The 15,144-nt window shown below is 33.7% G+C and overlaps 2 protein-coding genes across 6 annotated transcripts in view; one reads left to right on the forward strand and one right to left on the reverse strand.

The window, feature by feature from the left end:
* LOC126950102 (uncharacterized) overlaps nucleotides 1-15,144 on the reverse strand; it is a 480,177-nt gene that overhangs the window by 444,587 nt on the left and 20,446 nt on the right. The window lies entirely within an intron of this gene.
* The window catches only part of BBS9 (Bardet-Biedl syndrome 9), a 510,510-nt gene that overhangs the window by 220,343 nt on the left and 275,023 nt on the right, over nucleotides 1-15,144 (forward strand). For all 5 annotated transcript variants that reach the window (XM_050783267.1, XM_050783270.1, XM_050783269.1 and 2 more), the window contains 5 exons: nucleotides 1,061-1,137; nucleotides 4,415-4,468; nucleotides 8,877-8,979; nucleotides 11,044-11,148; nucleotides 12,242-12,256. In XM_050783267.1, coding sequence (XP_050639224.1) covers nucleotides 1,061-1,137; nucleotides 4,415-4,468; nucleotides 8,877-8,979; nucleotides 11,044-11,148; nucleotides 12,242-12,256 — 354 coding nt within the window. The remainder of the gene's footprint in view (nucleotides 1-1,060; nucleotides 1,138-4,414; nucleotides 4,469-8,876; nucleotides 8,980-11,043; nucleotides 11,149-12,241; nucleotides 12,257-15,144) is intronic.

Here is a 15,144-nt window from a genome sequence, read left to right on the forward strand (position 1 = left end):
TGACCCTGGAGCCTGGGAGGGGTGACTTTCTCTGAGGTGAAGGTGAATAGCTCAACAAAATTAGGGCTCCAATACACAGAGGGAGGAGGGAAGAATGCATGTTAAGTAGGCAGCCAATAGTTTGAGATATATATTGTATATATATATATATATAAATACATATGTAATTAAAAAATTTTTTTGTTTAAGATCTTTGTTGATACTATGAATAAGTATCTCATTATACAATATAACATGTTAAAATTATGAAAATAACATATATATGGTAAAAATAATTCAGTACTAGAAGGATAAATAATGAAAGGTGAATCTTTGTTCAACCCAAGATCCTAGTTCCACTCCTTAAAGGCAATCCTTATCAAGAGTTTTTGTGTATTCTTCTAGAAAATATTCATGTTTATGTAATTGTTTTGACACAAATATGTGCATTTTAGACACATTGTACTGCATCTTGCTTTTTAAAAATTAGTAGACATATTTTGGAGTTTTTAAAATATCAGCATGTAAAGATGGACAACACTCTTATTTATGACTTTGGGACACTGCATAGTACAGATATACCATGATTTATTTAACAATTAGCCTGTTAATAGATATATAGATATTTAGGTTGTTTTCATTTCTGAAAAAATAACTACTAACATTAGAGACCTCCTTGGGCATGGTTATGGTTATTAGATACATTCTTGGGAGTAGAATTAAGTCACAGGATATGTACATTTTACACTTTGATAGTTCTAGCCAACTTACCTTCAAAAGGGCTGTACTGATTTGGGCTTCCACTTGTAGTTAAAGAGAGGGCATTGAAATTCCTAATGCTGGTCGGTCAATGGCTCACGTCTTAGCTAATATCTTCAGAAAAAGACAATATTGTTTACCATATTATAGAGGGAAAGAATTAGCATCAAGCTTCTAATACTGTAATGCATTAGTTTTTTCAACTCGTGAGTATGTTTATGGGGTTGTTTTTTATATGTGGTATAGACACACCTTTAAAGAAAAACTATATACAGAAGGTTTTACTTTATGATTAAATACTTTTTCTTTTTTTAAATCACAGGTGTTTGGCCCATGACTGAGAGAGAAGATGACTTGAACGTTTCTGTCGTGGTTTCTCCTAACTTTGATTCAGTTTCTGTAGGTGTACTTGCAGATTTTAAAGGGGTTTATAATAGTGGTAAACTCTGATGAATTAGGACCAAAATGCGTTGGTTTAAAGTTTGGTCCTCCAAGTAGACACTTCAGGGAGGATAACAAATTGTAGGCCTTGTTACTTTCTAGATAAAAACATCAGTAGCTCCTTAGTGCCAGTAAGGAGCTCCTTGGGCAGGATTTCTGTTTTAAAAAGAAGTGGAGTTGTGGGGGCAGAGGGAGCAGTAGAAGGGCTTCTTGCCCTAGTCTGAATCCTACTTAAAAAAAATTTTTTTTCAAACTTTCATAGTACCATAGCATTGACATAATACTAATGTAGCTGAATAATACTGACCCTACTACCAGATTTTTGTTGGAGATTCAATGAGATAAGGTTTGTGAGTGGCCTAGCTCAAGGTTTGATGATTTATAGTCTTTAATACATTATGGTGGTGGTGGTGGTAGGGTAGCTTAAGAGTATACAGTTGGTCCAATACTTACTTTTCCCCCTATTTCTATCTGTGTGACACAAGACAAGGTACTTAATTTTCTTAGTCTCAATTTTCTCATCTGCAAAATGGGAATAAATAATAGAATCTACTTTGTTGAATGTTATGATAATTGTTATGATTGTCATCATCAAATTACATTTACTTCTTTCAACGTTATAATAATCATCAACATCATAATCATTATCATTATCACAACCATCTATGTCCATGAGTTGTCTTGTTCACTACTATAGCCTTAGTGCTTGCCAAATAATGAGTGCTCAATATACATTTGCTCTATGAATGAGTGAATTAATACAACTGAGAAACAGAAAGGATGAAAGGAGGACTATTCTTGATTATATTACTTCATCTCCTCACTTAGTTTTCTATAAGCACTTGTTAGGATGTGATTGATTATGTCTCACTGACTGCAGTTTATCTGTGTTTCTACCAACAGATGATCAATTTAGGAAAGTGGTTGAATTCACTCATTTTACCGTATTTGGAGTTTATATCATATAATTCTGCTTGGAAAGTGTCTTCATTATTTAGGTATCAGAGCATACTTTAAAACATATATCATGAGTGTCAAAAGATTAATTTTAGTATAAACAACCAATCCAATTTGTGATAAAAATTGCATTAACATTGGATAGTATAGTAAATTGGGTACACAAAAAAGTAGGACTATATATGAAAGAAACATTCACTCAGCTGAGTCACATAGTGGAGGCACTGTTTTAAACATTGGCCATTCAGCACACACCATTTTTCATTCTACCTGAAGGGTGTAGTCTAAGTGGAACATTTCTGCTTAGTTAGCTGACAAATGTACACATATTTTCTTGCTGTGGAAATGACTTTTTTTTTTTCCTTTGGGCAACTTATATAAGTTTTTATAGGTTCTCTTCAACATAGGCTGTTTGGAATGAGGAATTCCCTTTCTGTTTTTTAGGAACTTTTAGTCTTTGTAGGAAAATGCCTTATGTAGTAGCACTATGTTATAATGTATATTTCCCTATTGGTAACCCTGAATGCTATTTCCTGTTAAGTAGGTGTCTCTTTCCAGCTTCATTTTCCCTGTGTTACTATTTTTTCTTTCTTAAGAGATTTCTTGAGAGTATCATATTCATCTCATTGGAAAACATTAGCCCTACAATTTATGTGGCTTTGGTGCCATGACGTCTTCTTATAGCCATTTCTTTCTTGCTGTAGTTTTATGTTCCCAAAGGACTGCTGTCCTTGAAGTGTCTAGGTGTTTAGTCATGGATTGAAATGAGCAGGAAACAGGAGATGTTGATTTCTTTTCTAGATCTGTGGATAGCTAAATGTAAAATATTTCCTGGATTTTAGGTATTATTAGAGCACAAAGCCTAGATTAATAGTTTACTTTGAATCGTTATTATGAAAACACACATCTCAAAAAAAGTAATATACTTTATATTAGAATGGAGTCTTTCTTAGAGGAGATAAGCATTGGTATCCTATCTTCCTGATTGAGAAGCTGGATCATAGTTTACATATGGTTTCCTGTGGAGCCATAAGTAGAACATGGATCTCTCAATTTTGAATTCTACCCATGCCCATTACATCAAAGGATCCCCATTGCTTGGAAGTGGCTTAGTTTTTCCTAGTTAAAAATACTTCAAGTAAGAAAGTACAATGGATCATATTCATTGGTTGGATAGAGACATAATTTTTATTGGTCCCAAGAATTCATATGGATATTATTAGAAAATATGTTTATTATTAGAAAAATACTAATACCCTTTAGTATTATTCTATCATAGAGCATTTTCCCCTACCAATGTATCGCTTTAAAAAATTAGTTATAAGTGATAAGGGAAGTGTTTTATGTATTATACTATGTATTATTTAAGAGGAGGGAGCAGGTAACGCAAGCTGATGCTCAAAGAATGCCTGTTGAATTAGTTTATGATATGCACTGGTTAAAAAAAAAAGGTCCCCTTCCCTTCCCTCCCCTTCTCCCTCCCCTCCCCTCCCCTTCCTTCTCCCCTTTTTTATTTGAGACAGAGTCTCGCTCTGTGCCCAGGCTGGAGTGAAGTGGCGCGATCTTGGCTCACTGCAACCTCTGCCTCCTGGGTTCAAGCGATTCTCCTGTCTCACCCTCCCGAGTAGCTGGGATTACAGGTGTGTGCCACCATGCCAAGCTAATTTTTGTACTTTTAGTAGAGACGGGGTTTCATCATGTTGGCCAGGCTGGTCTTGAAATCCTGACCTCAGCTGATCCACCCACTTCAGCCTCCCAAAGTGCTAGGATTACAGGCATGAGCCACTGTGCATGGCCCACTTTTATTTTATCGGTATAAGGCCACTCAATCTTTATATCATTAGTTGCATGTCTTAGATACATGTTATTAATCAGAATGATACATACCTTACGCAGGGTGAAAATACAGGGACCTGAAAGAATGGCATAATATTTTTCTGGGACATAAAGGGAGGTCTTCTTCTATGCAATGTAAATAACAAGTTAATAGAATTAATACTTTCAATATTTAAGTAAATTTGGGAATCGAGTGGTTTGATAAAATATGTGACCTTTTCTTTCCCTTTTAGGGGATGAGTTTTTAAATATTAGCTTATGACTTTCTGGACGAAGGCATCAAAAAAGCCAGATTGTCTCTTTTAGTCTGTCTTTAGAGTAATACATCCTTTATAGTTCCCTATTTTGATAGCAGGAAATATACATTGCACCCTTTGTGTTCACTCACTGCTGTGTAATATTGAAATCATTCTTTCTTGCCTTCTCAATTCTGTGTTTACAGCAAGCGACTGATGTTGAGGTGGGAACTGACCTTGTCCCTTCTGTCACAGTGAAGGTATTGTACCAGATTTTAGACTGTAATGTGCAAACAATATGATTCATTTAATCTCACCTGTCACTGTTGATAACTTGTAAGTAGCTTACAGAAATGTAAAATAAACACTTGGCATTTGTAGATTTTTCCCCAGCCTTGAGTAGTGAATAGAAAACCTTTACTGTTACTTGCAAATATAAAACTGATAATTGCATTTATAGCAATATGTATATAATATAAATAATTATTATGAGGTACTCATACCATTATTTAAATGTGTAGCATGATTCAGGCTTTTTTCATTGGAAATAAAGTTAACATTTTAAATCTGCTAAAGGAATTGTGTCATCACCATTCATAATAGACCAATCAAGTAGCATCATATATAATATACTGTGAATTGATATTGGGGAAGCACGGGGATGCTAATATCTTTCTTCTACCTATGATTATGTGTGTGTTTGAAAAGAATTTCCAGCCATCTTTCTGCCATAACTTTAAGTGGATGTATTTACAGCAAGAAAATATTAAATGAAGATGCCACAAAGTTAGAGTTGTAACAAATTGATAGTCCTGGAAAATAGAATATTAAGGATGTGGTTTTGGTTAAGATTTTTAGTCCTGTCATTGTAGAAATTTAGAACTAGAACTTAAATGTAAAACCTTCTTAAAGCATTTAGATTAAAATATGGTAATCATTCAGCACATTATTAAGCTGAAAATATTTATCACTGCCCAGACCTTGGAAGCAAGGAAAGGTTGTGGATTTTGGCAATTCACTTAGTCGAAACTTGGATGGGGCTTTATATTTTCTTAGATTATGGGTTGCTGTCCTTGGAGGAGCTTGACAGGGCACCAAGCTTTACCAATTGTGTTCGCTTACACTGGAACCAGCGGGTGGCCCAAATGTGGAGATCTTTGGTCGAACTTGAAGGGAGCTGAATCTTACAACAGTTTCTTAAGCTAAGTTTTTTGGATTCTTGCCACTGGAAACAAGGGTGGTCTTTCCCCAACCTCCTTTCCCCCAGTCCAATCAAAGGCTCTATCTCATTAATACTTCTGAATCTGTAAAGGCATTAGTGGCAAGAAATCAAACACTTAAGAAAAAGAAATAACTGTCGAGTTCCAGGAATGATTTGTACTTTCGTATAGGGACACCTCTTTTATATCTATCACTGATAACGTTCAGACACATACATGTAATAATTTAGGAGTGCACTGTTAATTGCAATAAGAGATCTTGTGCCTTAACTAGAAAACATTGCTCATGCTAATTGTACCCCCAGCCAACCAGGAGTTAGCACCATAAGTAAACATACCTTTCCTTCCCATGCAGTTCTTAAGCTTTCATGTGTAGTAGCCACTTTAAAATAATGGCATGACATTACTGGAAAATTCTCCTTCATTCGTGGAACTTCCTATATTTGAGGATACTTAAGTCACAACTGTCTTTCTCAGTGCCATTATAAAAGTAAGAGAAAGAATGCAACAGGCGAGGGTTGCAGAAAATTGGCAGGACTCACACAGTGGACACAATGACTTCCTGATCCTGTCTGACAGTTTCTATACAAATTTCTACTATAAATCTCTCCTTATGACCTTTTATAACAACAGCAGCCAAGATATATAACCATGCAAGTTTCCATCATAATAAATCCTGTTAATTGAGAAAATTTTTCCATGCATTCCAAGTGAATGAAGATGTGGCTACCTTGAGTATGTGTGCATAACGCGTGACCATCTATTCCAGGCAACTAGGCAGAGTGGTTGTTCATACCTGGCCTTTGGCATCATATTTATATATCTAGTATAAAAATTTCATATTATATTTCCTAAGGGTTATATTTCATAAGAGGCAGAAAATAGCATGGAAAATTCTTGTATCAATGTTTTCTCCTTAATATTCTATAATTATTTTCCTGTTAAAATGTAAGACTTACAATCTAGCCAAGTCTTTAACTCTTTTTTGGCTCAAACACAACTATTCTTTGTTACTGTTGTTATTTTCGTTACCTAACTCCTTGATTTGTATTTTGAAAGGGCCTAGCCCATTGTTGGGATTCAATAAATATGTGCATGAGAGCTATCATGATTGGGCATCTAAACCAAATGCAAACCCTTCTTGTTACAATGTAAAATTCTGTGATTATTGTCTAAGTAGACATCATTGTGCCAGGAAAAGTCAGACTGCTTTTTTTCAAATGACTTATTACTACTTAAAGGAATTTTCATTTTTACTTAATACTGAGCTCTCATGAGACTTTCTTGGTCACTATTTTCAACTCTCTAGTTGGATTGATGGCTTTGCACATGTTATTTACCTTCTCTGAACCTCTATTTTTTAACTGTAAAATAGGGATACTTTTTCATTTGCAGAGTTATTTTGAGTCTTAACCACAGTTGGTTAAAGGCATGAGCTCTGGATTCTGGCAGATAGCAGTTAAATTGTGGTTCTTCCACTTACAATCAAAGTGGCCTTGGGCAAATTACTTAGCATCTCTGAGCCACAGTCTTTTGTAAAATGGTTTATGATGGTACTTGTCAAACATTTTTATAAAGAGTAAATTAAATAATGGAACATAAATAATTTGTTAGCATGGTTCCATGAATATAGAAAACTGCTAATGTTTTTAAATCATTAATATTATTATTTTTATTTTAAAATATATGTGCAGACTAGTATTATATTATTGTAATAGTAGAATATTTAAATTATGTCCTGTTTGTTTAATGGACTAGCTAGTTGAAAGAAAGTTGTTTGTAGCACTTGGATGGTGTCTTCTTGCCATAATAACCATCAGGGTTTTACTAAAAAGGTATTATGTTTACAATGGCCAGACATCATCAAGGAAGTTTAGTTTGTGGCATGATGATTCCCTATGTATTCCCAGGATTTCCGAAGTAAAAATTGAGGATTCATTGTTCATTGTGTTTATCATATTTAATTGCATCAATAGTTGTCTTAAGAATTTTCCTTTGCAAGTCAAAATTTTTATGTTTTTAACTTATTTTTAAGTTGTGCAGAATACTCACATCACTCAAAATTAATACATTTACTGAATCTAATTATATGTACATAATTTTTGTGGGGCAATTGTATATTCTTGTGTATATAAAAATATTATATATATTTAACAAGGAAGAGGTGATACCTGCTTTTTATTGAAAAGAAACTTCAAAACTACTTTTCTTAACAATAAGAATGGTCCTTGAATTATGTTAGTTAATGTATGTATCTGTCTCATATAACGAAGTCTAGTAACTAGACTGAACTGCTGTATGGAAAAGGTACCATATAGAATGGTGATTTATTTATTTTATTTTATTTTTTTTCTCATGACGTATGAGTCACCATGATAGAACATTTTAAAATAGCTTTATTTAGACATAAGTTAGATACTATATTATTCACTTATTTAAAGTTACAATCCAATGATTTTTAGTATAATATATTTACAGAATTTTGCAACTATCACAATTTAATTTTAGAACATTTTATGCCCCCTAAAGGAAAGGCCATACCTGTTAGCTTCCATTCCCCATCTCTCTCATCCCTAAGCAACTCCTAATCTATTTTATTTCTCTATAGATTGCCTATTCTATACTTTTCATATAAATGGATCCTACAATATGTGGTTCTTTGTGACTAGATTTTTTTCACTTAGCATCATGTTTTCAAGGTTCACCCATGTTGTGGCATATAAATGAAATAATGCACTTACATTTGTTATCATGGTTCCATGAATATAAAAAACTGCTAATGGTTTTTACCATTAATATTATTCAGAATGTATTTAATTTCTTTTATTGCTGAATAATATTTCATTGTATGAATATATCACATTTTGTTCATTCATTGTGATGGGAATTTGGATTATTTCTGCTTTTTGGCTATTAGCATATTGTTGCTGTGAACATTTGTGTATAATATTTTGGGTGGACATATGTTTTCATTTCCCTTGGTATAGAATTGTGAAGTTATATGTCAAATTTATGTTTAACCTTTGAAGAAACTGCCAAACTGTTTTTAGAGTAGCTGTACCAATTTACATTTTCACTGGCAATGTATGAGGGTTCCAGTTTCTCCACATCATTGCTGTGTTATTGTCTGTCCTTTTCGTTATAGCCATTTTATTGGGTATGTAGTAGTATCTCATTGTGGTTTTTAGTTTGTATCTCCTTCAAAACTGAGGATATTGAGCATCTTTGCATGTACATGTTGCCAATCTTTATTCTTTTGAGTAAAGTCTGTTTAACTTTTTTGCACAGTTTCTACTTGATAGAATATTTTAATCTATTACTTACTGTATTATGTTTTGTGATTACTCATTTTTTCCTCAGGTAATATTTTCCAATTATTTGCTAGCTATTTTTAAGTAGTTTTGAATAAAATGTAATTTTCTATTGATCACAGTTTCTGTTTCCTTAGGTCACGCTGCAGAATAGAGTGATATTGCAAAAAGCCAAATTATCAGTCTACGTGCAACCACCATTAGAATTGACTTGTGATCAGTTCACCTTTGAATTTATGAGTAAGTTTTTTGTTTTGGCTGAAAGTCTACCATGGTGTGAATGTAAAAAAAAAAAAATACTAGTTTGTTCATTTAATGGCTATTATTTCTTGTCTGAATGGTGAGATTGGGATCATCCCATAATCAATTGATTGTGTTGTTTTGCTTATAGCATCTTAGCATCAGTGTGAACATTCAATCAATGATTGTTGGGACAAATTAATCTTTTAGGATTACAGATTTCTAGGTGCTTTTCTGAACTTGTTGTACCCATAATTGTTTTTTATTTATTTATTTATTTTTGAGACAGGGTCTCATTCTCATTGGCCCAGGCTGGAGTGCAGTGGCACTATCATGGCTTACTGCAACCTTGACTTCCCGAGTTCAAGTGATCCTCTCACCTCAGCCTCCTGAATAGCTGGGACTATAGGAAAACACCACCTGGCTAATTTTTTGTATTTTTAGTAGGGACGGGGTTTCGCCATGTTATCCAGGCTGGTCTTGAACTCCTGGGCTCAAGCAATCTGCCTATCTCGGCCTCCCAGAGTACTAAGATTACAAGCGTGAGCCACCACTCTTGGTCTGTTTTTAAATACTAAAATTTAGAAGGCTTTCTTTATTGGTGTTTCTTTATTGATCTATTTGTTGAATCAGTAATGTTTGAAGAACTAATGTGGACTTTGGAGTTTGGCCTGAGTTTGAGTTACACTCACTTGATGTGTAACCTTAGGCAAAAACTACATTGGTAATCACTTGGAGCCTCATTTATTTTAATCTGCAAAAAGGGGGTAATGATATTTGTCTTACAAGGTTGTTTTGAGGATTTAATTAAAAAGTAAATCTATAAAAGGTATTCATAATAATGCTTAAAATAGTAGACATGTCATTAATGGCAACTCTTAGTAAGCGTTCTTTGTGTGGAATCTCTTACTCCCAACCATTTACATCCAAATTGTCATTAGTCCTGTTAACATAATCTGAATTACCTTTCAAGTCTTTTTTCTTTTTTTGTTTACTATAGCTTTTCTGCTAAGGCTTCTATCTCTTATTCATGAAGTCAAGAACATATCTTTCTTTGTTTGCCTCCATATAACCAACTCATAGCTGAGTGCCTGCCATTAGTAGGAATTCAACAAATCTTTGTAGAATGAATGAATAAATGATTGAGTGAAGTAACTTCATAGGTGATACCCAGCCATTTAACTTTTGCTTGCATTTCTGATTTTGTGCAACACTTCCAATTTGTCTTTCTAAAACACATTCTGAGTAACTTACTTTTTCCAGTTAAAAATCTCTTATGGCTCTGTAATACAGGCTGGGGGCCAAATATGTTAACACAGATGAGCATGCACAATCTGTTAAGTGACTACTGTGTAACAGCATTCAATCCCCCTCATCCATTTTCTCCTTCAGTCTATGTTCTACCCATCATAAATTGCTATTTTCCTCCCAAATTCTCTTGCCCTTTTGTGTACTGTTTTCTTTGTTCATGCTGTCTGTTCCTCGAAGTAAAGGACAGCAGTGGTGTAGAATGCCAGTTTCTTTGTACCTTGTTCTGGAGTCAATTCCTAGTAGCTGTGTTGCCTTAGGCAAGCTTCTTTTTTTGTTTTTGTTTCTGTTTTTGAGACAGAGTCTCACTCTGTTGCCTGGACTGGAGTGCAATGGAGCAATCTCGGTTCACTGCGAACTCCACCTTCCAGGCATCACCATGCCCAGCTAATTTTTTTGTATTTTTAGTAGAGATATGGTTTTGTCATGTTGGCTAGGCTGGTCTCGAACTTCTGGACTCATGTGATCCGCCCACCTAGGCCTCCCAAAGTGTTGGGATTACAGGCGTGAGCCACCACTGTGCCCTGTCTTAGGCAAGCTTCTTAATCTCTCTGTATTCCAGTTTTCTCATGCATAAAAAATGAGGATAATAATAGTATCAACCTCACAGATTTGTTGTGAAGATTTAATGACTTACTTCATGTAAAATGCTTATGACAGTACCTGGCATGTAGTAAGTGCTTATTAAATTTTAACTGTTGTTAATAACAATTGCCCCAACTTATGTAATTTATATTATTTTTATATTGCTTATAGCACCAGATTTGACTAGAACAGTAAGCTTTTCTGTTTATCTGAAAAGAAGTTATACACCATCAGAATTGGAAGGAAATGCTGTTGTTTCTTATTCCAGACCAACAGGTAAGCATACAGGCTTAATCATTCCTTTAAGTTGTTGGAGTTATGAGTAAAATGCTTATGTATTTAAGATGAGAAAACATACTGTGAAATATAATTAAATGAGAAAATGTTATTTTCTATTGTTAAGTAAAATCATATGTTTTCATTACTTTTATGTGTTATGAGTAGTTCGTGACAAGTCTATTTAGCTGATTTCCATATGTAATGTTTGGTTCCCTCTTTTCAGTTAATAGCAAATCTGATACATTTTTATTCCTAATAGAAGAATGTTATCTAGTCAGACTTCATTTATTTGAACTAAAGGCTAGTATTGATGCAGGATTTTTGTCCTTAGTTTAGCTAAATCTGTGTTCTTATTTCATGACCAGGAAGAATTAGGCATGTGGACACAGTGAAGAGTGAGGAGGGTGGAATTTTTTAAGCGGCTTTCCACTTCGCAAATTGAATACCGGGGCTCCCACACAGGAGCTGATGAGGCCAGGCTCCTCCCCTGCATAGCCATTTTTGGCTATTATGCTTTTCTGTAATTTAAAAGACAGAATTTAAAAGATTACTAGTCATTGGTATTGGTTGAAAGTGAATTAGAAATTAACATTGAGAAAGTCTGCAGAATGCCAAGAGAAGCAAAAAGAGACATTATCAATAGTATTATCTACTTAAATTATTATAAAAAAGAGGAATTGGATTGACTTTAAAGGGGAAAGTTAAAAGAAAATAAATTCAAAAGCTAACTGGAAATATTAATATTATGTATTTTTCCCTTTATTGAGTCTTTTTTGCTGTTTGGCTAGATCATATATCTTTACTTTTTTTTTTTTTCCCACATTTACACTGGAATAACACATTCTCATAGACTTCTGAGAATGGAAATATAAACAAATGTATTGTCAGATTTCATTTATTTATGTTATACTCTTCAATTGTGAATTGACTTGTGTTTGACTGGAGAGTCATTTAAGTCATCTGTGAGAATCTTGAAATTTTAATTTGTATTTTAAGCAGTTATGTGTCAAATTTGTGTTGTAACTTTACCACAAATAATTTGTTGCATTCTTTTTCCCGTACCCCTTTTTGCATTGCCTGTGATGGATAGATCGAAATCCTGATGGTAAGTGTAAAGATAATTTAGAAAAAAATGAATTTCAGAACTGAAATTTGGTTGATGAATTGAATTGGTATTATACCATGAATGAACTCTTCTTATGGACTGCTCTTTTAACTAGAAAAACTTCTTTAGGATGATACAGTGCCTTGATTCTGCTATGGAGAGCATAGTAGATGTTTCCACAGAGACTTGTCATTATTAGTTGTTTCAGAGTCATGAAAAAGAATGAAATTAGGAGTAAGAATAGAATGTCTTTTTTGAAAAATATTAAAGGTGTCGTTGACAACTTATTTCTGCAAGTCACCGGTTATTTAGCTGCATGCTCTGTTATTTTACTCAAAAGAAAGAAAGAGTTTTAAAAAAGGGTATTTGTCACTGAATTCTAAATTGTGTTTTTCTACATGCTCCTAGAGATTCACCTCTCTGTGATAAGAATGGTGCATGTGTTCGCTCTGTGGGCCTATCCTTGTCTTGTTTAGAATTTGTAGGGGAATGTTATCAAAGGTCTGACCCCCTCTAACTTGCTTGGGTCAGTGTTGTTACTCACTTTGTTTTCCCCAAATATTTTGCTTGACTCTCCTATAATTCTGATCATAGTATGAGCTTAATTAAGTTTGTTCCTTAGGTTCTACTTGTAGGTTTTGAGCTTTTTGAGGGCAGGGGTCAAGCACTCATCTTTGAATTGCATATTAACAGAGTACATAGCAGGCACTACAAGTATCTCTGATTATTTTTCCTCTTAGATATAGACTTAATGTGGTAGCTTATCTTTACAAGTTATTTTAAGATACATTTTAGATAGCAATATTAATTAGTAATAATTAAATAAATATAATGAAATGACTTAAAGATAGTGGCAATATTTACTCATGCATTTTGGGTGATGCCAACAACCTGAGTTGCATAGCATATGTCATCTTGATATCTGGAAGATATATATATATATATATATGTATTTATATGATAAGTGTTTTAATAGAAGTAAATGATTAGCTTAATAACACAAAGTATACTTGTCCAATTAGACTTTGGGTCATTAACAAATAACCTGATAATAATGAATATTTACATTTTAATTAGCTAGATTGCATGTAATTTTTAAGATTTTGGACTGAATTTTGTAAAATATCATATTATTATTTAAATGATTAGTTTTAAGTTTAAAAAATCAGTTAAGGTTATTGTTCAAAGAAATTTATTCCTTCTTACTGTAAATTCAGCGCAAACTATGAGGAAAAAACCCCACAATTTATAGAAATTGCAGCGTTTCAATACAAAGTGAAAGCTGGTTTTAATAATCTCTTTGATATATTTTAAAATTATAATTAAGCTTTAGGGAGTGGAGTTGAAATATTCAATGGCACCTAGTAGGCAAGAAAATAATATGTTGCCACTTAGATCTTACTTACACACAAGGCTTCATATTTCAAAGACTGATCCATTTTATTGTCTCGATCTGTTCGGGCTGTATTGCAGATAAGCAGTTCTGCTTTTATATGTGGAAAAAGAGAGGCAAACGAGGTTTTATGTTGTCCCATAAGGGTTAGTCTCCATTATTTCTGCATTAAAGTTACATGATGTGGGCAGTGTAAAACATGACTGCAGATGAAGCACAGTACGTAGCCAGACATAACAGGAAGGAATCAAGGAAGTTCTGGCTACCAGACTTTGCTACTGCTTTGGGGTTCCTTGTTTTCAATATGAAATTACTCTAGCAGGCCCCTGGAAAGCGTTCTAAAGGCATTATATAGCTGTGTAATATATAGGTATAGTTATTTTATTCATATATACATATTTTTTTATGTTCTTTTTTCTTTTATTTCTTTAAAGCACATTTTGGCTTCCAATTTGACAGTAATACTGGGATTTTGGGGTGTGCCAGATGTAATTAGAAGTCTCTTCCTGGAAATAAAATACTCTGTTAGAGCTGGTTTTGATGAGAATATTCTCTCTGAGTGTTAAATAATTTTGTGATTAATTGCACCATAGTAGTTACGACTATCCATTTCCTCTAGTAGGTTAGAAAGGGAAGTGTTTGAAGGAGAGGTGATTATATCTGGTAAAAAGAACTGCAGAACAGTCAGTCTGATAAATGACTAGGCCAATATTGGAGTAAAATAAATGACAAAAGTTTCTTTTCTCTCAGCGTAACACTCAGAGAATTCAATAAGCCAGATATGGAGACTGCTTTGCCAACTATAGAGAGAAAATATTGCTGATGGTAGGCAAAGTTAGGAACAATTAGTCTCTTTCAACTAAGTTGAAAGCTGTTCTACTAGCAACTGTGAAAAGTCTCTAAATACATGTAGTTCTTTTCCTTCTTTATTACAAACACATACACCCACACATGCCTCTATTAGTCTTTGGCTTCAGGTTCTTAGACACAATTACAGCCTGAAGAGTAATTGGTAGCCAAATTTACACTTCAGGTTTCCTAAGAAGGTGTAAATCCCAGTAGAAATGTGCCTCTGATAAGCCCCATGTCTAAAAACTAGAGATTGTATTGTAAAATCCTTGGATTTTAATTTGATAGTAAGTGTTATAAAATAGTAACTTTCTAATTTTTCTTCTAAGGGATGGTTTCCGTAGACTAGTTTTTTTTAAGGGTTTCATAACTCTTTATTTCTCCCTAATGGTAAAACTTTTCAAGCTGCCATCATTTAAAAAATAACCATAATCATTTTATTAAGTATGAGTGTCATCATTTTTCAAAGTAATGTTTTCCAAATGTCCTATGAAACAGGCTTATAATTCCTGCAGACAAAAGATATTCTGGAGGGGTTCTACAAATCTTAGCAACTGCAAACCATTGCCCTAGTGTGTGATATTGTCATTAACTGACCTAACTGAACTGTAAATTGAGTTATAATGTATTTTCCTTCTTGGGTTTA

This window comes from Macaca thibetana, chromosome 3, assembly GCF_024542745.1.
Source record: "Macaca thibetana thibetana isolate TM-01 chromosome 3, ASM2454274v1, whole genome shotgun sequence".
In the NCBI taxonomy this organism is placed as follows: Eukaryota; Metazoa; Chordata; class Mammalia; order Primates; family Cercopithecidae; genus Macaca; species Macaca thibetana.